The sequence below is a fragment of the Hemiscyllium ocellatum genome, chromosome 13, assembly GCF_020745735.1.
Source record: "Hemiscyllium ocellatum isolate sHemOce1 chromosome 13, sHemOce1.pat.X.cur, whole genome shotgun sequence".
NCBI classification, from domain to species: Eukaryota; Metazoa; Chordata; class Chondrichthyes; order Orectolobiformes; family Hemiscylliidae; genus Hemiscyllium; species Hemiscyllium ocellatum.
In genome coordinates this window covers 20,295,573-20,323,231 of record NC_083413.1, presented here as the reverse complement: position 1 = coordinate 20,323,231, position 27,659 = coordinate 20,295,573, and the positions used below count along the sequence as shown (strand labels likewise).

The 27,659-nt window shown below is 42.4% G+C and overlaps 1 protein-coding gene across 1 annotated transcript; it reads right to left on the bottom strand.

Annotated features, from left to right (window-relative positions):
* Positions 1-2,472: 2,472 nt before the first annotated feature.
* LOC132821462 (extracellular calcium-sensing receptor-like) lies at positions 2,473-17,888 on the bottom strand (the record flags this gene model as incomplete). Its single annotated transcript, XM_060834053.1, has 7 exons — positions 17,785-17,888; positions 15,967-16,258; positions 14,235-15,068; positions 13,207-13,434; positions 4,971-5,094; positions 3,993-4,887; positions 2,473-2,494 (listed from the first exon to the last, which is right to left on the bottom strand). Coding segments are annotated over exons 1-7 (2,409 nt in total), but the record flags the coding sequence as incomplete, so codon positions are not given.
* Between the last annotated feature and the right edge of the window lie 9,771 nt (positions 17,889-27,659).

The window sequence follows — 27,659 nt, the reverse complement described above, 5'->3', positions numbered from 1 at the left end:
AGAGGCTATCTAGGAAGCCCTGGAGTGGAATTTGTCCTCCTGGGAGCAGATAAGGTGAAGGTGAAAGATTTGGGTGCAAAGGATAACATTTTTACCGGAGGGGTTTGGGGAGGATGTGTAGTCCAAGTAGCTGTGGGAGTCGGTGGGTTTGAAGTAGATGTCCATGTTGAATTGGTTGCCAGACATGGAGACAGAGAGGTCCAGGAAGGGGAGGGAGCTGTTGGAGATGGTCCAGCTGAACGCCTGGAGGAAGAATGCCTCATCTCTCACCTTGGGACTATCGAACCACACGGCAACAATTTGATTTCACCAGTTTCCTCAACTCCACTCCCCCCACATTATCCCAGATTCGACCTTCCAAAACAGCACTGACCTCTTGAACTGTCCTTCCTTCCCACCTATCCTCTCCATCCTCCCTTCTGACCATCACCCCCACCTGTATGCACTTACCGTACCTTCCCACCTATCACACGCCAGCCCCACCACTACCTCCTGTTTATCTCTCAGACACCTTCCCCTCTGTTGTTGTGGTTCTGTTCGCCGAGCTGGGAATTTGTGTTGCAGACGTTTCGTCCCCTGTCTAGGTGACATCCTCAGTGTTTGGGAGCCTCCTGTGAAGCGCTTCTGTGATCTTTCCTCCGGCATTTGTAGTGTAGAAAGATCACAGAAGTGCTTCACAGGAGGCTCCCAAGCATTGAGGATGTCACCTAAACAGGGACGAAACGTTTGCAACACAAATTCCCAGCTCGGCGAACAGAACCACAACAACAAGCATCCGAGCTACAAATCTTCTCCCAAAATTTGAACCTCCCCCTCTCTCTCACCCCCCAACCCCTTCCCCCTCCCCCACCCCGCTCCACGCCCCGCAAATTCCTGATGAAGGCCTTATGCCTAAAACGTAGAATCTCCTGCTCCTTGGTTGCTGGCTGACCTGCAGTGCTGTTCAAGTGCCACACTTTTCGAACTTTTAAAACACAGGGCAACTTTCCATTTATCATTGTATTACCTGCTAAACGTGTATTTTTGTTCATAACCTGTGCACGAGAACCCCTAAATATAATTGTCCACTTCGACTGCCTGCGGTTTCGCAGTCTCAACATGGAATTCAATAATTTTAGAGCCTGATTCCATCCTTCCATGTTTTGTACCCATGCCACACCGCTTCCTGTCGTGATATGCGTTGCATTTAGCACAGTGATTCAGTGTCTCCAACGTCCAGGCCTATGATCACTTTTTAAGAGTTGTGTTCAGCAGATCTCACCAATCTTCACACTCTCAGCCCTTCTTATCTGTTATTCTGCTTTTCTTCTTTCCTAATGTGTTGGCCATCATCTCTTGTTCACCGACCCCTTCATATATCTCTCTGCCTCAACTAGGTCTCCACATATCCACTCACTCCCCACCCTGACTTCGGCGCAAATACCAGGATTTTCGAGCTATTAACAATTCTCATGAAAGTCATGGGAGTCAAAGCGTGAACTCAGTTTTCTTTTAATAGATATTACTGGATTTACTGAGTTTGCGCAGCAATATCTGTTTTTGCTTCAGGTTTTCAGTGTTTGACGTTTTTGGTTGATTGCAGAACATTACATACAACACAGAGCATTATAGCGCAGTACAGGCCATTTGGCCCTCGATGTTGAGCCAACCTGTGAAACCAGGCTGAAGCTCATCCTTCCTACACTAATCCATTTTCGTCCATATGTCTATCCAATGATCATTTAAATGTCCTTAAAATTGGCGAGTCTACTACTGTTGCAGGCAGTGCATTCCATGCTCCAACCACTTTCTGAGTAAATAAACTGTCTCTGACATCTGTCCTATATCTAACACCCCTCAATTCAAAACTATGTCCCTTCGTGCTAGTCATTGCCACTCGAGGAACATTGCTGTCACTGTCCACCACTTCTCACCCCCTGATTATCTTATATGTCTCAATTCAGTCGCCTTTCAGCCTTCTTCTCTCAAACAAAAACAGCGTCAAGTCCCCCAGCTTTTCCTCGTAAGACCTTCCCTCCATACCAGGCAACATCCTAGTAAACCTCTTCTGAATCCTTTCCAAAGCTTGCTCATCAGATGGGCCAATGGGCTGAGAAGTGGCAAATGGAGTTTAATTCAGGTAAATGTGAGGTTAGACAATAGGCAATAGACAATTGGTGCAGGAGTAGACCATTCAGCCATTCGAGCCTGCATCGCCATTCAAAATGATCATGGCTGATCATTCCTAATTAGTATCCTCTTCCTGCCTTATCTCCATAGCCCTTGATTCCACTATCTTTGAGAGCTCTATCCAACTCTTTCTGAAATGAATCCAGATACTGGGCCTCCACTGCCCTCTGGGGCAGAGCATTCCACACAGCCACCCCTCTCTGGGTGAAGAAGTTTCTCCTCATCTCTGTCCTAAATGGTCTACCCCGTATTTTTAAGCTATGTCCTCTGGTTCCACACTCACCCATCAGCGGAAACATGTTTCCTGCTGCCAGACTGTCCAATCCTTTCATAATCTCATATGTCCCATTCCGAACCCCTCTCAGTCTTCTAAACTCAAGGGTATTCAAGCCCAGTCGCTTCAGTCTTTCATGTAAGGTAATCCCGCCATTCCAGGAATTGTCCTCGTGAACCTACATTTTGATAAAGCAAATTTTAGCAGGACTTATACACTTAATGACAAGGTCCTAGGGAGTGTTGCTGAACAAAGAGACTTTGGACTGAAAGTTCATAGCTCCTTGAAAGTGGATTCGCAGGTAGATAGGATAGTGAAGAAAGCGTTTGGTATGCTTTCTTTTATCGGTCAGAGTATTCAGTACAGGAGTTGGGAGGTTATGTTGCGGCTGTACAGGACATTGGTTAGGCCACTGTTGAAATATTGCGTGCAATTCTGGTCTCCTTCCTATCAGAAAGATATTGTGAAACTCGAAAGGGTTCAGATAAGATTCACAAGGATGTTGCCAGGGTTGGAGGATTTGAGTTATAGGGAGAGGCTGAACAGGCTGGGGCTGTTTTCCCTGGAGCGTCGGAGGCTGAGGAATGACCTCATAGAGGCTTACAAAATCATGAGCGGAATGGGGCGGGGAGTCCAGAATTAGACAGCATATGTTTAGGGTGAGAGAGTAAAGATATAAAAGAGACCCGAGGGGCAACGTTTTCACGCAGAGGGTGGTGCGTGTATGGAATGAGGTGCCAGGGGAAGTTGTGGAGACTGATAGAATTACAACATTTAAAAGGCATTTGGATGAGTATATGAATAGGAAGCGTTTGGAGGGATATGGGCAGGGTGCTGGCAGGTGGGAGCAGATTGGGTAAGGATATCTGGTCGGCATGGACTGGTTGGACCGAAGGGTATGTTTCCGTGCTGTATATCTCTATGACTCTATCCTTCCTATAATGCAGTGACCAGAATTGTACGCAATACTCCAAGTGCTACTACACCAGAGTTTTGTACACCTGCAGCATGATCTCGTGGTTCCGAAACTCAATCCCTCTGTCAATAAAAGCTAACACATCCTGTGCCTCTTTAAAAACTCCATCAACGTAGTTGACAACTATGTACCTGGACACCGAGAACCCTCTGCTCACCTACGCTACCAAGAAGCTTACCAGTAGCCTACTAGTCTGCATTCCTGTTACTCCTTCCAAAAATATGCGGAGAATGTGCATCTGCTAATCAAAAAAAGGCAATCTGAGAAGAAAATTACTCCAAGTAATAAATTAAATGAACATGATTACGAACGAATAGTAAGGCCAACGTAAAAAGTGTAACTTGTGCATGGAATTCATATCCAGACCAATATGAAAGGTCGCCAATGAGTCAGACGACAAAATAGGCTTCATAACCTTGATACAATGTCGAAATTAATTACATTTGTATTCATTAGAACAAAAGCACAAATATATTTAAAATGAATGCAAGGAATATTGACATTGCAACAACAATTTCCAGAATGAACATATTGTGGGCAGAAAGAGAGGAAGCTAAGTACTACAGTGGAGACCCTCTGCCCATCATATTTTTCTTTGTATTATTTTCCGGTTTCACTAAGATAATGTAACATTTTGGAGCAAAAATGCAGACAAGTAAACCAAAGCTTGACGCCCAAATGGCAAACACTTCGACGGCCACCGTGTACTTCCCAGGAGAGCTGACATAAGCCGGAATAAAAGTGATCCAAACAGCACAGAAGATCAGCATACTGAAAGTTATATACTTCGCGTCATTGAAATTATCTGGAAGTTTCCGGGCAAGAAAAGCTAACAGAAAGCAAACAGTGCAGAGAAGACCAATATAACTGGATACAAAATAAAAGGCTTTTAAAGAGCCCACGTCACATTCCAAGATAATAATGTCTCTATAATACGCCATGTTTTTCACTGGATAGGGAGGTGATACAATGAGCCAGATTGTGCAAATTAAACCTTGAAGAAATGTGAGGACGAATACTCCTAACCGTTGCTGCATGGGTCCAAACCAGTTCATCAAGTTGTTGTTGGGAAGAGTTGATTTAAAAGCGACCACAACAAGAATAGTTTTCCCCAAAATACAGGAAATACAGAGAACAAATACAATTGCAAATGCAGTCCGCCGCAACATGCAGGACCATCCGGTCGGTTTCCCAATGAAGGTAAGTGAGCACAGGAAGCAAAGCGTTAGTGCAAAGAGAAGGAGGAAGCTCAGTTCCGAATTGTTCGCTCGAACGATAGGAGTTTCCCGATACTGGAAGAATATAATAGCTGTAGCCAGTGCAAGACACGCTCCCATGAAAGCAAGTGCCACTAAGACGTAAGCGAGAACTTCTTCAAAGGAAAGGAATTCAATCTTTTTGGGAACACATCGATCTTTTTGCTGATTCGACCAGTATTCCAAAGGACACTTGACGCAATCGATGGAATCTGAAAGAATGAAAGAATCTTCCTTTTATTATGAAAATGATATTGTCACGAGCTAACATGGTATTCGGTCCCGCCATGCATACCTGTGGTGTTGCTGATCTCACCATCGCCGCACTCTGCGCAGTCAAAACAACATATTGGCTGACCTTTCCTGCTGACCTTTCTTTTTCCAGGAGGACAGGGTTCTGAGCAAAGCGCACGTGGAATCTAAAACAAAGGAAATAATGCCATGTTATCCACATAATAGATTCACAGCGTAACACACGTGGAAATTTTCGTACTTTGCCGTCAAGAGAGGTATACTGCAAGACCGGGTAGCCTACTCTTCCACTGTGAACTGTACGTTTACCCTTAAAATCTTGAACCAATAGTCTTTTTTAATGTTGACTGTTCGATGTGTTGCTACCATTCCCTCAAGCAGTGCATTTAAGATCATGACAATTCTCTAGGTGTTGCCTTTTAAATCTGTTTCATTCGCTCCAGGATTGGCTAAACTTCTGCCAGTGGAAGTTGCAATCCAAGTCACACAGAGCTTTGATTTGACAATTTATTGCTCTTATTTCATTCACATTGAATCAAAGTCATTGAACTTCCTGCCAACAACGCTGGAGATGTACCAGCACCAGCTGGCTGTGGTACTTGTAGGAGAAGATACAAGAATGTTTTCTTGACAATGATTAGGCTTAAATCTTTTTCTGCCCAACGACTCACACGGATCATTGTGAACTTTTATGAAGCCCTGCAATGACAACTGCCATTTTACTTAACAGATATTTTGTTTTAAAATGAGCGGATCTAGGTGAAAACCAGACTTTATTGAGGATGGCGAGCTGCTACATGGCAAAGGTTAGATCAGACGCCTTCCCCCCCAAGACCCATTCCCCACCCTCACCCCCACCCCGAGAAATCTGTTTTGTCAATGGGGTAGAGATGGCGTGAGTGGTATGCTCTATCTGTCAGATGTGGGAGATCACGGAGTAGCTTGAGAGAAGTGGTCACACCGCAGGCATAGTTAGGAAGACAAGTGACAACAATGCAGATAGTGCAAGAGTCTCGTATGACTATGGCGGGGTATGGAAGAGTCCACGCATGCCATTAGAACATGGAATGGTGTAGCACAAAACAGGCCCTTCAGCCCACGATTTTGTGTCAAGCATTTACCTTAATCCAAGATCAACCTAAAGTACATATGCCTCAATTCATTGCGGTCCATGTGCTTGTCCAGTAGTCTCTTAAATGTCCCTAATGTTTCTAACTCTACTGCCAACACTGGCAGTGCATTCCACGCACCCAAAGCTCTCTGTGTAAAGGAACTACCTCTGACATCTGCACCATACCTTCCTCCATTCACCTTAAAATTGTGACCCCTCGTGACAGTCATTTGTGCCAGGAGGAAAAGTCTCTGGCTGTCTACTTTATCTATGCCTCTCACTACCATGCACACCTCTGTCAATTCACCTCTCTTCCTTCATCTGTCCAGTGTGAAAAGCTCTAGCTCCGTCAACCTCTCTACATAAGACAAGCCCTTCAATCCAATCAGCATTTTGGTAAATGTCCTCTACATCATCTCTATAGCATCTACATCCTTCCAATAATGAGGTGAACAGAACTGTACACAATATTCCAATTGTGGTCTACCCATGGTTTTATAGAGCTGCAACAAAACCTCGAGGCTCTTTAACTCAATCCCCCTGTTAAGGCAAGCCAAAATTCCACACACCGTTTTGACAGCCCTATCAATTTGGGTGGCAACTTTGAAGGATCTATGTATGTGGATCCCCAAGATCCCGCTTTTCCTCCTCACTGCCAAGAATCCTCTCTTTAAACCAGTGTTCAGCATTCAAATTCGATCTTCCAAAATAAGCCATTTCACATTTATCCAAGTTTAACTCCATCTGCCACTTCTCAGCCGAGCTCTGCGTCCTGTCAACGTCTTGTTGAAACCTCCAACAGCCCTGAACACAATGTACAGCACCACCGATCTTTGTGTCATCGGCAAACTTAATAACCCCGCACTTCCACTACTTCAAAAATTACAAAGAGCAGAGGCCCAAGGACAGCTCCTAGCGGGTCACCATTGGTCGCTGACCTCCAGACAGAGCGCTTTCCATCCACTATCATGTGCTATTTTCTTTCGGCCAACCATTGTATATACCACATTATAGGAAGGATGTGAAAGCTTTGGAAAGGGTTCAGAGGAGATTTACTAGGATGCCGCCTGATATGGAGGAAAGGTCTTACGAGGAAAGCCTGGGGGATTTGAGGTTGTTTTCGTTGGAGAGAGAAAGGTTGAGAGTTGACATAATTATGATATAAAAGATAATTGGAGGGTTAGATAGGGTGGACAATGAGAGCTTTTTTTCGTCGATGATGATGGCTAGCACGAGGGGGAATAGCATTAAATTGAGGGGTGATGGATATAGGACAGATGTTAGAAGTAGTTTCTTTGCACAGAGAATAGTAGGGGCATGGAATGCACTGCCTGCAACAATAGTTGACTTGCTAAACTCCACCGAGGACATGCAGGTCCTTGGACTCCTCCGCCGGCAGAACATAACAACACGATGGCTGGAGGAGGAGCGCCTCATCTTCCGCCTGGGAACCCTCCAACCACAAGGTATGAATTCAGATTTCTCCAGTTTCCTCATTTCCCCTCCCCCCACCTTGTCTCAGTCGGTTCCCTCAACTCAGCACCGCCCTCCTAACCTGCAATCTCCTTACTGACCTCTCCGCCCCCACCCCACTCCAGCCTATCACCCTCACCTTGACCTCCTTCCACCTATCCCACCTCCATCGCCCCTCCCCCAGTCCCTCCTCCCTACCTTTTATCTTAGCCTGCTTGGCTACTCTCTCTCGTTCCTGATGAAGGGTTTATGCTCGAAACGTCGAATTCCCTATTCCTGAGATGCTGCCTAACCTGCTGTGCTTTAACCAGCAACACATTTTCAGCTTTGCTAAGTTTAAGGACATTTAACTGGTCATTAGATAGACATATGAATGAAAATGGAGCACTATCGGTTAGATGGGCTTCAGATTGATTTCACAGGTCAGCACAACATTGAAGGCCAAAGGGCCTCTACTGCACTGTAATGTTCGATGTTCTATGTCCTAATTCTGTATCCACATGGACAAATGTTCCTGTATTCCATATCTCCTAACTTTCTGAATGAGTCTATCTTGGGGAACCTTATCAAATAACTAACTGAAATCCATATATACCACAACCACTGCTCAACCTTAGTCAACTTGTCTCATCACATCCTCAAAGAACTCAATAAGGCTTGTGAGGCATGAACTCCTCTCACAAAGCCATGCTGACTATTTTTACTCAAGCTATATTTTCCAAATAGTCAGAAATCCTATCTCTCAAAATCCTCTCTAGTATCAGATTTACCACAGGCATAAGACGGACTAGTTAGTAATTCCTACGGATTTCCCTAACCCCTTTCTTTAACAAAGGAACAACATTCGCCTCCCTCCAATCACCTGATATTACTGCTGTGGAGAGTGATGATGCAAATATCATTGCCAGAGGCGCAGCAATCTTATTCCTTCGCTTCCTGTGGTAACCTTGGATATATCTGGTCTGGCCATGGGGACTTATCTTTCTTGATGCTTCCCAGAATTTCCAGCACATCCACTTTTTTTAAAATATCAGTCTGTTCAAGCCTAGTAATCTGGGCCATGACGTTCCCATTATCAACAAAGTCCCTCTCTCTAGTGAACACTGAAGCAAAAAACTAACTTGGGACACCCTGACCTCTTCAGAGTCCAGGCACAAGTTCCTTCCACTATCTCTGAGCAGCCCTACCCTCAATCTGACCATTTTCATATTCCTCACATAAACTAGAATGCCTTCCTAATCATTCCTACCAACTCTTTCTCGTGCCCACTCCTAGCACTCTTAAGTCATTTTTTGAGATCTTTCCTAGTTACACTGTAATCCTCTAAAGTTGTGCCAGATCCTTGCTTCATCCACCTTGAGTAAGCTTCCTTCCTCCTCTTGACGAGAGGTTCCTCTTCTCTTGTCATCCAAGGCTCCTTCGCCTTACCATTCCTACACCTTACCACTCCTAGCACTCTTGTCAATTTTTGAGATCTTTCCTAGTTACACTGTAATCCTCTAATGTTGTGCCAGACCCTTGCTTCATCAACCTTAAGTAAGCTTCCTTCCTCCTCTGGACGAGAGGTCCCTCTTCTCTTGTCATCCAAGGCTCCTTCACCTTTTCATTCCTTGCCCGTTTCAGTGGGACAAAGTTATCCAACACTCACAAGTGTTCCTTAAATAGCCTCCACATTTCAGTTGTGCATTACCTTTAGAACAACTGTTGCCAATTTATGCTCCAAAACTCCTGTCTAATCTCCTCTCCTACTTAAATACCTTCCCACATGGTCTGTTCCTATCCTTCTCCATGGCTATGGTAAGCATGAAGCAGTTGTCACTGTCACAAAATGCTCTCCCACTGAGAGATCCGACACCCAGCCTGGCTTGTTGCATAGCACCAAATGCAATATGGTCTCTCAACATGCCCCACCCCACTCCGTTGGCCTATCTATATATTGAGTCCCGAATCCTTCCTGGACACTCATGACAAAATCGGCTCAATCCAGATCATCAGCACTAAGGAGGTTCCAATCAATATTAGGGAGTTGAATTACCCATAATAACAAATCTGTTACATCTACACCTTTCGAAGATTTGTTGTCCCATCTGTTCTTCCATCTCTCTGCTGCTATTGTGGAGTCTATAGAAAGCACCAAATAAAGTGCCTGTTCCTTTCCTGTTACTTACTTCCACCCATAATGACTTGGTAGACAAACGCTCCGCAACAACTATCTTTTCTGCAGCTGTGATGCACTCTCTAATTAACAATGCTACACCCCCTCATTTTTTTTACCTTCCTCCCTGTTCTTTTTATAACACCTAATCGCTGGAACATCCAGCAATCATTCCTGCCCCTGTGAAATCCATGTCTTCATTATGGCCACAACATCATAGTTGTGAGAGTAATTGTGATAGTTAATCGAGTCAGCGACGCAGTTGGTAATTCTGTGGCCACTGGCGATGTTCTAGGATGGTGTGTTGTCTCCTTAGTGCCACGGTTAAGAGCATCTCAGAGCAGTTGCAGAAAATCCCACATAGGTAAATGTAAGCAGCCTGAAGTCATTACACATATTGGTATCTGAGACATATGTAGAAAAAGGGATGAAGTCCTGCTATGGAATACAGGGAACTAGGCCAGAGCTTATAAAAAAGGACCTCAGTGGGAGTAATATCTGGCTTACTCCCCATGCCATGTACGAGTGGGAGTAGGAATAACAAATAGGTCAGAAGAATGTGTGGCAGAAGGGTTGGTGTAGTGGGAAGGGATTCACATTTTTGGGACATTCGGATCTCTCCTGGGGTCAAAGTGACATGTGCAAGAGAGTAAGGTCACACCTGAACTGGATGGGGACCAATATCCTGATGGGCTGATATGCGAGAGCTACTCAGCAGGATTTAAACTGGTCTGACACGAGGGTAGGACCTTAAGTAGTAGGAAGACAAAACAGGAGATTAATGTTGGGCAGAAGTTAAAGAGAGCAAGTTGTATGGACAAGGCAGGCAACAGCAAAGCAGAGAATGAGAAAATATTGGTGAATTAACATGTATTAATTTCAGAGCAAAAGGCCTGACAGGTAAGACAGATGAATTCATGGCGTGGATTAAACATGTGACTGGCATATTATAGCTATTGCATAAACATGGCTGAGGGTGGGGCAGCACTGGTAGCTCAATATTTCAGGGTACAAATCCCTTGGAAGGATAGGAAGGCAAGAGAGGAAGGGGAATGGTGTTCCTGATTTGGGAAAACATTAAGGCAATACTGAGCGATGATATTCCTGAAAGATTGTCCAGTGAAGATATATGGCTGCAACTGAGATATTGGAAGGGGTTGATCACTTTGAAGAGAATGTACTATAGGCTGCAAAGTAGTCAGAGGGAAATTGAGGCACACATATGGAAGGATATATCAAACAGCTGTCAGGATAATAAGGTTGGAGTAGAAGGGGATTTTAACTTCCCAAACGGTCTGGGACTGCTATTGGGTTAAGGGTTTGGATGGGCAGGAATTTGTTAAGTTTGTTCAAGAAAATGTTTTCGATCAAAATGTAGATGGACTCATTAGAGAAGGGACAAAAGTCAGCCTCCTTTTCAGAAATGAGGTATGGCAAGAATCTGAGATGTTAGTGGGGTAGCACTTTGGGACCAGTGACCATAATTCTCGAGCTTCAAAATTGTTATGGGAAAGAATAGGCCTGGCCCACAAGTTAAACCTCTGAACTGAGGCAAGAGCAATTTTGATGGTATCAGACAAGAACTTTGAAAAGTTAACTTGGTAGGCTGCTTGCAGGTAAAGGAATGTCTCCCAAGTGGGGAACTCTCCAAGGTGAAATATTGAGAGTTCAGGGATAGTATGTTCCTGTATGTAAGGACAAAGCTGGCAGATGTAAGCAAAAACAGGATGATTAGAGATATTGAGGTACTGGTCAAGATAACAAAGTACGCATATGTCACCTACAGACAGCTGTGATCATGTTAATCCCTTCATTAATTTAGGTAGTGTAGGAGTACACTTGAGAGAAGTCAGGAGGGCAAAAGTGGGGCATCAGGTAATCTTGACAGATAAGGTATATGAGAATCCAAAGAAATTGTGCAAGTATATTAAGGGTAAAAGAATAACTAAGACGAGAAAAGGCCCCATTAAAGACCATTGAGGCAATCTATGTGACGAACTGCAGAAGATTAGTAATATCCGAAATGAATGTTTCATGTCAGTATTCACTATGAAGAAAGACATGGAAGCTCGGAAATTTGGGAAAATAAGTAATAATGACTTGCATAGAGTCCAAAATTACATAAGCGGAGATCTTAAAATAAGGAAAGGTAAGTAAATCCCCAGAAGGTGATGAAGTCTATCAAGGACGTTTTGGGAAATGAAGGAAGAAATTATGGGCCCTTTATTGGGGATGTTTGTATCATCAACAGCCGAGGATGAGGAGATGGAAGACAGAAGGGGGACTAATATTGTGCCATTATTTAAGAAAGGCTACAAGGAAAATCTAAGTAACTGTCAGCTGGTGAGCCTGATGTCAGAGGTAAGTTGGTGGAGGGGATTTTGAAAGACAAGACTTAAATGTATTTACTAAAGCAAGGAATTAATAGGAGTAGTCAGCAAAGCGTTGTGGGTGGAAATTGTGTCTTACAAACGTACTTGAGTTTTTTTTTAAGACTTGACCATGAAGATAGATGGAGGGAGACATTTGGGAACATGGACCTTATTAAGGACTTCGATAAGATTCTGCATGGTAGTCTGTTTGGTAAGGTTAGTTTACACACAATCCAGTGAAAACTAGCCAAATGGCTACAAAAGTGGCCTGGCAATAGTTAACTGAATGTGGTGCTAGAGAGTCGTCTTTCGGACTTGATGCCTATGACCAGCAGTGTACCACAAAGATCTTGGTTCCACAGTTGTTTGCCATTCATATAAACGATTTGGATGAGAATATTGGAGGCATGAAAAGAAGCTGTATGTGCTTTTGTGCATCATTAGACCATGAGCATCACTGACAAGGCCTTTATTTATTTTCCTTTCTTATAGTTCCATCGGTGTGTTAACCGTATTTATGAATTCAAGAGCTTGTATTTTTTGTATGTTAATTCCATCAAGGCCTTTCACAATTTTAAAATCCTCCTATCAGCTCACCACTTGGAAAGAAAGCAAACTTGACGATTGGCTACAACAAACAGGTACAGAACTTCCTGGAGAAAAATAATAGGTCTATCAATGTCTACGATGAGGAAACAGAGCCAACTATTTTGAATCCAGTCATTTGTCTTCTTGACTGTTAATTCTCTGATTCGATATACATAATGAACACAGAAATATCCTTATTTCCAGATAAGAATTAAAATGGGAATCCAAAATCTTGACAAAAACATGATTTATTTCATGTCAGATGTTTTGCAAACAAAAAGGTAATCAGAAGTGGAGAATGAAAACTGCATTCCTATCTGTTGAACTGTACAGAATACTCATTGTGAAAAGCAGGAGCAAAACGTTATGCTTTACTGGTAGAGGAAGAGTTAAGATTAAAAGAAGTAGCCTAGAAAACTCTTCAGTTGTATGCAAAGCTATAAGAAGGGAAAATAAGGCCTTGCCTGTGATGCTCATGGTCTAATGATACATAAGAGCACATGCAGCTTCTTTCCAATTTTTTCACATATAAATTTCAATTTTTGCCATGACTTCTCAGTGCAAATTATAAGGATCATACCTGCTTATCAGTGGAGCTCCACACGATATCATCGATATTCAGGACAAGTTCTTGTCCCTCTGGCGCTGATCCTTCATAATATCCAACATTTACAATTTCAAGCGAACCTTCCGTTCGCATTTGTAAATTTACTATATCATACGTCGGGACTGGATCACCATTTTCGTCAAAATATACGACTTCTCCCGTCTTAGCAGTGAAAGTTACCAACTGAAGGTAATGCAGCAGCTATAGGGAAACAATGCCAGACATGTAGATCTTTGGCCGTCAGCTGGATCCATACATTAAAATTAATTTAAACTCATTTCAGCAAATGAACACTGAAGTTAGAAAGGAACGCTATCACAAACTGTCATCTGGAGGGAAACAAACAATGCTTAGGGATCCATCCTACATTTTTGTAAGTTTCTGATCCTCGTACTCAGAATTGCTCTGATTGAGAAAATGTGGACATTATATCCAATAAAGAGGTTTTTTTTCTGACAGCGCAGAATAGCTGCCAGGGAGTGCTGAATTGTTGGAAGGACATGTTTCAAATTAAGCACTCTACTGAGAATTAAGGCCCAAACAACACCCTGAAACTCTCCACTGTCTACTGCAGAACAAAAACTAGGACCGATACTCTGATGTTATTTGTGGCATGTTATTGGGAACTATACAGGGTTTTTATTGCTTTCAACATCACAGCAGTGCCTGACCTTCACAAGTCCCTCTTTGTCTGTAGGATGCTACTGAAGGGCTTACGGATTTGGAGGTCTTTGCAAGGACATCCTATTCGATTTGATACCAACTTTCTGTTTTAAGCGAATTTTCCATATTTCTCATATCCAAATTATATATTGGAACAGACTTGCGCTATTGGTGTGTTTTTCTTTCATTCTCTGAGGGAACATTGGGTCCATCCAAATAAGATTGGTTGCGAAAAGGGAGCCTTTAAAAAAACTACAATTGAAAGTCGAACAGTACACACATTCATGCTTGACGGCGTTAGTGGGCTCTATCTGAAACAAAATTAAATATTTTCCTACCTGCCAGGGTTGAAATCTTGAAATGTGAGCACAAGCATTATTCATAAACGGGCCATTGCCTTCTTCACAGGATAGCATATCGTCAAGTGCATGTGCGACAGCATAAACCGCTTTGTACACATGGTAGGAACTTCCGTCCATGATAGCTGGAAGATAGGCATTTTCTAACCCATTCAAATGTTCATTCCCTGTGCATGACCGCAGTTGGAATGTAGAACTTCGAGTCTCTGTTGCGTTGCCCATTGTTAAAGAGCACGAAAATAGAGTCTCCCAAAACGTCTTCACGAAAACGCTGTCAGGAAACCTAGAAGGATGTATTTTTAGAAGGTGATCTCTGAGGCCGGCTACTTCTGTCCTACGGGTGGCTGGACCAATGGCCCCAGTGAGAAACCTTACTCTCTCTTCAGGTGAGAATATATCTTCTGTAATCCACCCTTCACTCCCAATCCATTGTATCCCCGTTACGTTTTGGCGCAATATCTCCTTAATTAACACTCGCATATCGGTGCCATGCAGAAATCCAACCACAACCTTTATTGTCGCCTCTTTCATCACCTGCACTATTTTGTGAATTTTCTCGGCAGAATCGGTTCTGTGAAACGATTCCGAGTACGCGATGCAAATCCCTAATTTTTGAGCCTCTTTAACAAATGTTCTCATCCCAAAATTCCCATAATCTGTGTTACTTCTAACCGTCCCAATCCAATTCCAGCCGAATGTTTTCACAAGTTCAGCGAGAAGTTTGGACTGATATTTGTCGCTTGGTATCGTTCTGAAGAAAGTCGGGTATTCTTGTTTATCGCTCAGACAGGAGCAAGTCGAGAAGTAACTGATCTGCAACGAAAAGAGTGAAAATATGAAGACATTCCTTCCCTGCATTTGGATATTTTTGAAACACTCGTCAAGATTTTCATTATGAATGAATTTTATGTTTGCACATTACCGCAATATCAAATCTTACCACCGATTGTTGGAAGTAATCAAACAAAATAAATCCTTTGCAGAGTTGGTAAAACAGCAAATGAGAAGCTGAAATTTACAATCATCAACACCGTGGTTGCGTGGGAACGATCTTCCTTCAGCGTTCTGGCAATGGACTTTTCTACTAGTATATTTAAGATAGTCTGAAATAACCTCTATTCCTCTGACTGCAGTGTCGCTACACGTTGTGGCAGTGCGCTCATAAACCAAACGCAGGAGATTGCGGCATGGATCTAATATCCGGAGATAAGCAATCCACAGAAATTGATTCTGGGGATATACAATAGATATGCGTGATATCCACAAATCCCACTATAGCAAATAATAATATTTGAATTAAATAAAATCAGGAATACACAAAAAAAGCTACCCTGGTTACATTTTGGGTGGCACGGAAGCTCAGTGGTTAGCACTGCTGCATCACTGTGCTAGGGAACCGGTTTCGATGACACAGTTGGGTGACTGGTTTGCGCGTCCTCCCCATGTCGTTGTGAGTTTACTCCAGTTGCTTTGCTGTCCTCCATCAATTGAAAGATGCGCTGTCAGGTGGATTAGTAATGCTAAATTGCCCCGTACTATCCAGGTCTCTGCATGCTAGGTGGTCGGCGCTATAAATGCTGGGACATGGAGGAATGCTCTTCGGAGTGTCAGCGTCACCCTTCACTCCAGGCTCCAACTGGCATCTATTCACACTGTCGGGCCACGATCCTAAGGGCACTGTAAAAGTGCAGTCAAATACTTGAAATATTACCAGTGGAATTCCGAACGCTCCAACTGTCCTTGCGGCTGTAATGGATGAGGTGGATATATCACAGCCAATAATGGCTGCAACATTGGAAGAACCTTTACAATCCGGGTACTCAATTAGTTCTTCTTCTCCATTCACCAAGACTAGCGCTGCTTTCGACGTTATCGCGGAGATTGAGCAGTCATCGTAGATCTCATATCCCAGAGTGATATTCGGAAGTAGAGTTTTGCTCCGGTTTATTTCTTCAATAGCAAAAATCATGGTCTGCATCAGGCGAAAGCTTGAGATGTCAAAACTGCATGGTGAGATGAGAAAGGAAATTATGTGCATATTTAATTCAACATCCAACTTTGTAGATGACTTTCACCCAGATATTCCAGACACGCCGCACCAGCCCCCTCCCCCTCCCCCTCCCCTGCCCCTACCTCAACTCAATTGAGAATCACAATAGAAACAAAAATTCTGACCAACAGATTTAGGCAGGAACTTGCAGTTTACCGGAAAGAGGTTCTTGGGAACCCATGATCTCGAACCCGACGGGTAATTTTGGTGAGCGGGTTACCCGCCACATGCTCCGCTATTTGCCCTGATTCATGTAGTGATTACAAGTCTTGTCGTCACCGGTAGTGTCAAACCAGCCAGGGTAGCCCCAAGCACAGATGACTTCAACGTCAACTAATCGACAAGGCTGCAGACCCATGCTTCTCCGACACACTGGAATCCGGTCAACTTCCGGGCTGCACTAACACCAACACCCGAACATGAACAACATCCAGCATTCCTTTATTTATCAAACCCGACGACACACGCCAACCGAGATCCCCCACTTCACCCTATTCCAAAGCAAGAGTTGCTCAACTCTACACCCCGTCCAACCCTCCCCCACCAACCTTCACGATTTGACTTGTAGGGTCATCGAGATGTACAGCTCAGACCTTTCCGTCCAACCCGTCCATGCCGACCAGATATCCCATCTAATCTAGTCCCACTTGACAGGACCCGGCCCATATCCCTCCTAACACTTTATTCACCCATCCAGATAACTTTTAAAATGTTGCAATTGTAGCTCCTTCCACAACTTCCTCTGGCAGCTCATTCCATATACGCACCACCCTGTGCGTGAAAAGGTTGCCCCTGAGGTCTCTTTTATATCATTCCCCTCTCAACCTAAACCTATGCCCACTAGTTCTGGATTTCCTCATCCCAGGGAAAATACATTGGCTATTTACCCTTTATGATTTTATAAACCTCTATAAGGTCACCCCTCAGCCTCCGACGCTCCAGGGAAAACAGCCCCAGCCTTTTCAACCTCTCCCAATAGCTTAAATCCTCCAATCCTGGTAACATCCTTGTAAATCTTTTCTGAACCCTTTCAAGTTTCACACCATTCTTCCAATAGGGTTGAGAAGCCTGAGAAGCTACAACTGAATTATTCAACTGGGTATGCCATTCCTTTGCTCCTGACCAAGAAGTGCGTATCCATATTGGTAGTATTGAAGACTTAATAGTCTTTAGTGATGTTCTTTCACATAAAGTGAGACATTCACTCTCTATCCACTTTTTTAGAGCCCTTTCTGGCATAAAGACGTCTGTAAGGTCGCCCGCAGCTTTTTTTTCTACCTAGAAAAATGAAACAGCCGGTTAACCCTTTCTGATATATTAAACCACACGCCGTTAGGCGTGGATTGGTTGGAACTTTTGTGCTGTGTAACTGTGATTCTATCACTGTGATTTCCGGTATCAGCCCTATAAATCATCTCTGCAGTGTCTCCAGTGTTTCGTTTGTCCAATATTCTACGATTCTATGACAGTTTGACCTACCTTTCGCAATACATGCTCGATGGACTAACGGCAAATGAAGGAACATCATGAATCACATCGAAATGTGCTGAAAATATCCCGCCCAGGATTATATCACCATCTTCAGACAAATTTGGCAAGTCATTCTTTGCTCGAGATTTGCAAATCACTCCATATGATACCTTCGTATGCACAACAGCTAGCAATAGGAATATCAGATTCAACGTCATTGCTTTCTTGAAAGGAACCTATCACTAGGTTAAACTGAATAAGGAAGAACGTGATATTATATAGCGTCCCTTACGACCTGAGGACATCCCTCAGCGCCTCACAACAATGAGTCACATAAAATCGCGAAATAGATTCAGTCTCTGAGACACTGCACAATCAAGTTGTTTCCAGCACACTTTCATTCATGCAGGTAATCGTGATTGATGGATCGCTCGTTCTGCACATTGAATTCACATGAAATAAAAGTAAGTGCAGTTGAAAACCACAAGTGAGTTATTACTTTCTAAACAGCCAACAGGAATGCAAGAAGGTGTAATCCTGCGAATGATGTTTGCAAAAACTACCAACAAAAGCAGGACATATAGCCATATAAGCGAACATACTTCACGATCAAATTGTACAATCCTCTTTTGTAAAGAATTCCATGGATCCACTATTCTCCGAGGGAAGACATTTATGGACCTAGACAGATCTATAACACAGACTATGGCCCTTCAGCCCATTATATCAGTACTGGTCAAAACCAAGCACCAGTAATCAACCTTAATCAACACTTGCCTTGTAAACTTGGCCTTGTATTTACACATCTAAATAAATGTTCTGAGGGTTTCTGCCTCTAACACCCTGGCAGAGAGCGAGATCCAAATGCCCCCAACTTAACGACCTTTATCCTCACATCCTCTCAGAACCATTTGCCCCTTCATTGGAGATGTCTGTTACTGCCTCTCCAGCACATTGTCGTGATGGTCGACAAGTATTCTCAACATGGACACATTGTGATCGATCCCAGTTCTAACAAAGAACAAAGAAAAATTACAGCACTGGAACATGCCTTCCGCCTTCCAAGTCTGCGCCAATCAAGATCCTCTATCCAAACCTGTGGCCTATTTGTATCCGTCTGCTCCATGTTCATTCATGTGTCTGTCCAGATACATCTTAAATGATGTTATCATGCCCGCTGCTACCACCTCCGCTGGCAATGTATTCCAGATACCCACCATCCTCTGTGTAAACAACTTCCCATGCATATCTCCTTTAAACAGTTCCCCTCTCACTTTGAACTTGTGACCCTCGTAATTGAGTCTCCCATTCTGGTAAAAAGATGTTTGACCTCCACCCTATCTATACCTCTCATGATTTTGTAGACCTCAAACAGGTCGCCCCCCCACCCCCCACCACCACCGCCCCCATCCTCCAACCTCCGTCTTTCTAATGAAAATAATCTGAGTCCATTCAACCTCTCTTCATAGCTAGCGCCAGTCATACCCGGCAACATCATGGTGAACCTTCTCTGCACCGCCTGCAAAGCATCCACATCCTTTTGGTAAGGTGGCGACCAGAACTGTACGCAGTATTCCAAATGTAGCCGAACTAAAGCCTTTAACATGACCGGTCAACTCTTGCACTCAACACCCTGTCTGATGAAGGAAAGCATGCTGAATGCCTTCTTGACCACTCTGATTACTTGCGTTGCTACCTGCAGGATACAATCAGAGAACCCAGATCTCCCTGGACATCAATTCTGACTCAGGCTGGTGTGGCAGGGGCGAGTTTGCATGTACAATGCAGATTCATTGCTGAAGAGGTGAGTGTGGGCCCAGTACGAGACCCTGTGACATCGGCAGCGGCTGCATTGCGAAGTCCAGTGGATGGCCAGGCCGTTGGTGGAGACGGTGCTGAAAACAAGTGGCTTTCATTCCGGTAGTGGCGCACTCCAAAGAGACACTTGTCTGAGTACCAAGTCTGTAGGCCGTGGCGAAGCAGTTAACAAGAAGGATTGTAATGTTCAACGCTTTTTCTTTATTCTTCTATCTCATATTCTATGCTTTGGTTTATTTTTTTGAAGTGATGCCGGAGACTGGCTAAGAGATAGAAACTTTTCACTGTACTTTGTTACGAAACACACATGGCAATAAATAAATCAAATCAATCATTTCTTCAAAGCTCTATGAATACAGGCCCACTGTATTCCATTCCATTCGAAATAAAGTCCTATTTTCAATTGACTTCCTATTTCTTGTTGAACTTTTTTTATATATAAAACGTAGGTACAACAACCCCTCAATTTCATTTTGCACTCTAATACCCTAAAGCCTCTCGGGCTCAACATCTAGTTCAATAACTTTAGAGCTTGACTCCGTTTTTCTATTTTTGTACTCACTCCAAAAACAAGTTGTGTTATGAGATGGTTTACTTTTCACAATCACCCATTCTCACCTTTTTGCTCAATTGTCATATAATAGAATGTAATTGAATGCACTCACCTTCGCACTCTTAGCTCTTCTTATCTCTTATTCAGATTTTCCTCTGTCCTGGCTTGCGATCCAGTGTCTCCTTCTTTGCTGACCCGTTTCATTACTCTCTCTTTCTGGGATCTGTCTCCACCTATCCGCTCACTACTCTCCACTTTGGCTTCAGGTTTTCTTCCCTGTTAACAGTTCTAATGAAGAGTCATTGAACCTCGAAATGTTGACTCTGTTTTCTTCCCACAAATGTTGTCAGACATGCTGAGTTTCTCTAGCAATTTCTGGTTTGTTTCAGATCTCCAGACCCGCAGGTTTTTTGTTTCAATGCCGAATAATGGACTTCGTTCTGTGTGTAGGATATGAATATACAAATCATAAATGAAAAGACTGAGAAGAAAATTATCCCAATCAAAGAGCTAAAAGAAAGCCAATATTAACAGATGAGAAGGTCAACTTAATAAAAGTGCAGCTTATGCATGGAATTCATATCCAGCTCAATATGAGACGTGGACACAAAGTGTTTACACTGTGGCTATAATGGTCTTCACAAATAACAAGGAACTTGATAGAAAATCGAATCAATTTGATTTTATTCACAGAACAAAAGCAAAAATGCATTCAAAGTAAATCTAAATTGTTTAACCAGCAAGGAATATTAAATCTGGGGGGAAACACTTCAACAGTAATGAGCTCCTCAACATCTAAATAATCAGAGTAATTATTTCGTAAAAGTATATTTATTAAATTCTTGTTGTTATTTTGAAAGAAGAAAAGTATCAGATACTCTTAGGTTTTTTAATGACAACTGCTAGGCAACACAACTGCAGTATGATGAAGCAAAAAACAGAAATTGGTGGAGAAAGTCAGTAGGCAGAAAGTACGTTAAAATTTCGAGTCTATTGAGTCGTCATCACAGCCATTATTAAGAAGGAACGCTGGCATCTATGCTGAAACCAATGTGGGGGGTGGGGGTTGAGGTACTTAGAGGGGATTTTGGGCGAATAGCTGGATTCAGAGACCAGAGAGAAAAAGATATGGAAGGAGTGGATAGTCCAGTTGGTAAAAAAAAAGCAGGCCAAGATGAAAGAAAAGCTGAATACGAAATAATTACATCTAAGAGCAAGACGGTCGGTTAGTAGTGCAACATATCATGTGATAATGGGCCTACAAGTAGGCAAGAATGGATGACTGTGCAGAAAGCAAACCATGTCACCATAGAACTGGCTGTGAACTGGGTAATGAAAATAGAAGGGTCGAATCAGGTATTAAAGATTTTGAAGGCAATGTTGAGCTCTAGAGACTGAAAGGACACCTGCAAGATGAAAATGAGATGTTGTTCGTCGAACCTGCACTCAGGCATGCTGGAACAGCAGGCCTGCGACTGTGTGTTGGCATGATTACATGCTGTGTTGAAGTGACAGAGTCATTTTTGTGGACAGAGCATAGGACTTCTGCAGATCAGTGCCCAGTCTGTGGTTTGATTCCTCAAAGAGGAGACGACCACATTGTGAACAGCAAATATAATAGAATAGACTGAATGAAGTGCACATGAATCACTGCTTCAACTGGCAGCTTTGTCTCAGGCCTTGGACTGTGAGGCGGGAGGAGGCAAATGGGTAGTTATTACAACTTCTGAGTTTGCATGGGAACGTGCCATGGGGATGTGAGATGTTGATAGAGGAGAACAAATGAACTAATGTATCCTGGAGGGATCAGTCCCTGCAGAACGTAGACAAAGGATGGGAGGGGGTGAAATGTCTGGTTATGGCATCCTGTTGGAGATGATGGAATGGAAGTTGCAATCCATTGAATGAAAAGGCCGGTTTGTAAGTGGAGATGAGGCAGACCATATCGTTACTGTGAAAGGGAAGAGAAAGGGTGGGAGATGGTTCAAACGTCGCTCAAGGCCCTGTCGTCTAAGGAAACAGGCGGGCATTTCTAAGGTCCCCTGTGGAAGGTAGCATTATCAGAACACGTGCAATGAAGAAATTGAGAAAATGACACTGTTACTTCAACATGTTTGTGTGTTGCTAACGCTACATCTCTGCCACTAGCTTGCTGCAGTGTTTAAGTGATCCTCAGCGCAGATTTGCTTTTTCTGCTTGAGTACCCTGGAGTCTGCAGGGCTCCACATGTGTTCAGAAAGTTAAGAGTGTGATGCTCTCCTTCCATGATTATTACCCACTCTACAACGGGTCCTGTTCTGATATGGTTTGATTTTTAGCACAATTACCTATTCTCAACTACTTCTAGGCCATTATCACATGAAATGGGTACACTCAGTACAGCTTCTGATTTTCACACTCTAAGTTCTTTCTCATCTCTTATTCGGTTTTTCGCCTGTCCTGTCCTGCTAACCATTACCTCCTTATTTACCAATCCCGCTCCTATCTCTCCATCTCGGCTCAGTCTCCATCTAAATGCTCACGTCTCCCCCATTTCGGCTTTGACACGAGTACCAGCTTTTCCAAGCTAATAGCAGTTGTGTTGAAGAGTTACCAGACTCGAACTTTCACTCTGTTTTCTTCCCACAAAAGTTGCCAGTCCTGTTGAATTTCTCCAACACTTTCAGATCTCCAGCTTCCACCGTTTTCTTTTGTTTTATTGTAGAATAACTGACTCGGGTCTACGTGGAGAATATGCATCTGCAAATCGCAAATGAACGGAATGAGAAGAATACATCCTCAGTCAAAGAGTTAAAGGAAAGGAATAAACCAATAGGAACCAAAAGGCCAACTTCATAGAAGTGCAACAAAAACAGAAATTACTGGAAAACTTCAGCAGGGATTTCATCATCTATGGACGGAAATCAATGCTAATGTTTGGGGTCACAGCAGTTCTGAAGAAGTGTCACTGGATCCATGATGCTAACTCTGATTTTTATCCACAGATGCCACCAGACCGGCTGAGCTTTCGCAATTTCTGTTTTGGTTTCTGTTTAGGGAATGGGCAGAACCTCTCAAAACATTTCAAGAAACTAACCCAGACACTAAATTTCCCAGTTCTTTTAAGCAGGTGTAACGTGAATATTCCAGGATGGATGCAGCTGGTCAAGCCAATTAGCTTTAAACAAAACAGAATTTATTTACAAGATTACCAAATGAAATACTAACAAAAGAAAATAAAGTACAGAATAACTTAACCAATCCGAAAATCCAACAGATTATACTTAATGATGCTGTTCCAAATACTTGCAACCATCCCCATAAACATGCCTTGGTTTAAAAAAGGTTAAAATCAAACACAGGGTCTTACAAGACAGAGAGAATAACAACATGTAGCTATTACTTGGATCAGCAGCTTCCAACTGCCTGGCTGCTTTCAGTGAATACCCAGACTGTCAAACCAAATCAAACCAAGGAAAAGCTGACCTTGGAGAACTGGCCACTCTTTTTTCATTGTACAAGTTTTTAAAAAAAACTTAAAAGCTTTTTCGCCTGAAGCAGTACCTGTCCGCTATAACTGATTTAGCCCTAACACTTTCAAACCCAGACATTTCAGAACACGTATTTTTACGACTTCCTGAATAAAAAAATCAAGGACAACATAACCTTGTTCAAGGAGCAGCAGCATCACACGTCCCCCTTATTTTTATAAAAAAGAACCATCACCATCACCATGAGTTTAAAGTGCCTTAATCTTAAATTGTCAGTACTCTACAACACACGTACACATTAATCATGCAACCATGCACTAATGCATTTTGTTTCAGTCTGTTTTTTTTTCCTGCCACCAAACGTTTCTGTTTCTTATTCACGTCCTGACAATGCATCGACAATGATGTTTTCTAGTCCAGCATAATTTTCAAATTAAATGGCAGTAACAACAAGCTCCATCTAAACAGTCTGGCATTTTTGCCCTTAAATTTCTCCACAAACTTGAAAGGGTTATGATCAGTGTATGTGATTGTCTCAGAAACCTTACGAGCAACATAAATATTGAAATGTTGCAACGCCAACATCATGCTCAATGTCTCTTTCTACTGTAGAATACTTCTGCTGATCATTGTTCCACTTCATGAAGAAATACACTATACGTCTTTTTAACTTACCGTATCTTTTTGCAAAAGCACATCACTTGCATCAATAGCCACCTGGAATGGTTTTGCAGAGTTCTGCGTAGCTAATATTGGGGCAATTGTTCGCACAGTTTTCAAGCTGTCAAATGCCTTCTTTGCTGTCCACTGAAACTTCATGCCTTTCTTTAGCAATTTATTGAGTGGAGCAGCCACACTGCTAAAATGTAATACGAACTTTAGATAAAATTCATTCAATCCCAGGAGTCAAAGTACTTCTCTTTTTTGTCAGTAGTATGGGAAACTTCCCAGTCACATTTGTTTTTGCATTCTGTGAGGACATTTGTCCACATTTAATAACACAGTCCAGGAAGGTGATTTGGGGTTTGGTAAATTCACTTTTATTTCTATCTGGAGTCCTTATCAAATGTTCACCTCACTCGGTTTCCTTTTGACTTGATAAGGTACACTAAACATTGCTTTTAAAGATTCACCCATCACTGGAAATAAAACACTTTATCTCCAATAGCAAAATTGCGAGTTTTTGATTTTTGTCTGCTTCCTGTTTCATTATATGCTGTGATACTTCTGAACAATATCCAGCCCACTCCCCTATTCCATTTAATCATTCTCGAAAATTTAACACAAAGTCCAAATATGTAGTCTCTCAATTCTGACTTACCAATTTCTCCTTTATTAATTTTAACTGATTTCTCAGTTTATGCCCCCAAACAAATGTAAATGGACTGAATTTGGTCGATTCGTTTGGTGCATCTCTTGTCACAAAGAGCACACAAGGAATCCCCTTATCCCAAACATCTGGATAGTCTAAAAGCACCCAGCATAGTATTTAATGTCTAATTCCACTGTTCTGGCGCTCCCTGCGATTCTGAATGGTGCACAGTAGATTTGAATTGTTTTATTCTTAAGCTTTCCTAACTTCCTTGAATAATTTTGATGTAAAGTTTGACCCTTGATCTGGTTGTATCTCTGTGGGTAGTCCATATTGAGTGAAAAAAAAAATTGAGCAATTCCTCTACAATCCTCTTAGCTGTGATATTGCGCAATGGAATAACCTCAGGAAATGTAATCTACACATCAATCATTGTTAACAAATACGGATGTAAACTTTTCCTTTTAGGAAGGGGTACTATGCAATAAATCAAGACTCTTGTAAAAGATTCACGAAATACAGGAGTAGGTATTAAAGGTGCATATTTTATTGCTGTCAGTGGTTTTCCAATTACTTGGCATGTATTCCAATTACCTGACATCTGCTAAAATTCAACTAAATCCTTGATCAGTCCAAACCAGTAAAAACGTTGTTTTGTATTTTACCTTAAGTTTTCCTCACTGCTAAATACGACCCTAATGATAGCCTTTGTACCACTCACAACATCTCCGGCAATACAACTTGATGAACTCGGTCCATTTTCGAGCTGCCTGAATATGTGAAGGTCTTCATTTCCTCATTAGGACATCACTTTTAAGATTTTAACATTGAGGGAGACATTCAGATTCTTTTCAAGCATGGTCTTTGTTATTTCCACTTTAATTCTTCTCTGTACTCTTTGATATCTCCTGTTTCAATTGGTGAATTTGAGACCTCGTTGCCACACAGTCAGGGAAAATTCCAGAATATGTTTCCTGCACTATTTCAGTTGCCCGAGTTTCCACCGGCATTTCAACCACAGTAGGCAGCACTACCACCTTGTCAACAATCAATTATATTCCTGGAGCTGAGAGTGTGTCCAGTACTCCTACCACGACCTCTCAACTCTTAACTGTACACTCTAAATAATTGAGCACTTTTTATCGCACCGTGAATTCCCGTTACTAGCACTTTTTTCTGACAATAGTCCTTCAGAAGTCAATATCTTCACGTCTTTCAACATCACGGATGGAGGGAATCCAAAATCTCTTAATATTGTAACCTCTTTACCTGCTGCACCTGTCCTATACGAGTAAACTTTACCTTTGCAGGCATGTGGTTTAAGAAGGTTTGGCACTTGCTCCGTAACCAACCTCTGAGCAGATTATAGATTCTGGTGCAGCTTTCTAGCGTACACTGTGCTTTCTGTCACCACTCTAACAAACTTCACTGCCTTATGCTATTTTCCTGCATTTGGCTTCACAGTACTTTTCCTAATACACCAACACTGTGATTCAATGTGACCTACTTTCTAGCAGTGAAAATACCAGAAGTTTTTAACTTCTATTTCCCCTTCAAGGGTTTCCTTTTTACCCCGTGGTACGTTATTCTTAAGATCTTCACCGAGGTTTACCTTTCCCTTTCCTCGTGAGGATTTCTCTTTTCCCCAAATTCTATCCCTCATGGATTGAAATTGACTTTGGAAGCCAAACTTTGATTTATGGACCAACTCAAAATCATAAGCCATTTCAGCTGCTAATCTTGCCGTTTAACTCTCTGCTCTTCCAAATGGGTACCCACCACTTCAGAAAGCGAATTTTAGAGTTCCTGAGGAAATGCCAACTTCTGAAGTTCAAGCTCCTCTTCCTTCCTTTCCTGTTTCTTCTTTTCTCTCACTCTCTGTTTCTTTTTGATCCGCTAAAGTGATTCATTCTTTTTCTCTTGCATATGTTTTTAATTATAATTCAAACCGCACCATTTCTATTGCCCTTTCTTTGTCTTTTTGCCTCTAACTCAAGCTGCTTCATTTTCAATTGAATTTTAGGCCGCTCTAAAGAATCTGATTGGGTCTCCAGCAAATTTAAATGTTGAGCTACGACTGTAATTATCTCTCCTTTCATAACGGACGGAAGCAGTTCCACTTCCAGCCTGTCTGCTAATCCCAGCAGCTTGGCCTCAATCGTCTTTTGCAAAACCTCCAAAGTCACTTCTTTCAGCCGCAGGAACTCTTAGTGTCTGAAAGAGCCATTGCTATCCCCAGCACTGTTTAAACCAACTGAATTCAACACCCAGAACAAAAGACGTTAACACCTACCACTCACTGCCTTCAAGCCCAGCAATCCTATCCCAATTTGGAACTATAGAACCAATCACGCAAAACATCCAATCTGTTACGGACTAGGCTAGATCCTCTCAACACATTTCAAAACAGAAGCCAAGACCCTAACTTTGATAGTTGTTTTAAGCAAGTGTAACGTGGATATTCCAGGAGGGATGCAGCTGGTCAAACAACCCCCTTTTAAACAAAACAGAATTTACTTACAAGATTACAGAATGAAACACAAACAAAAGACAACAGAATACAGAATAACTTAACTTATCCGAAAAGCCAACCGACTATCCCCACTTAATGATGCTGTTCCCAACACTCGCAACAATCCCTGTTAACAACCCTTGGCAAAACAGGTAAAAACAAAGACGGGTTCTTACAAGAGAGAAGTCAGAGAGAAAGAGGGCCGGTATGGAGCTGCTT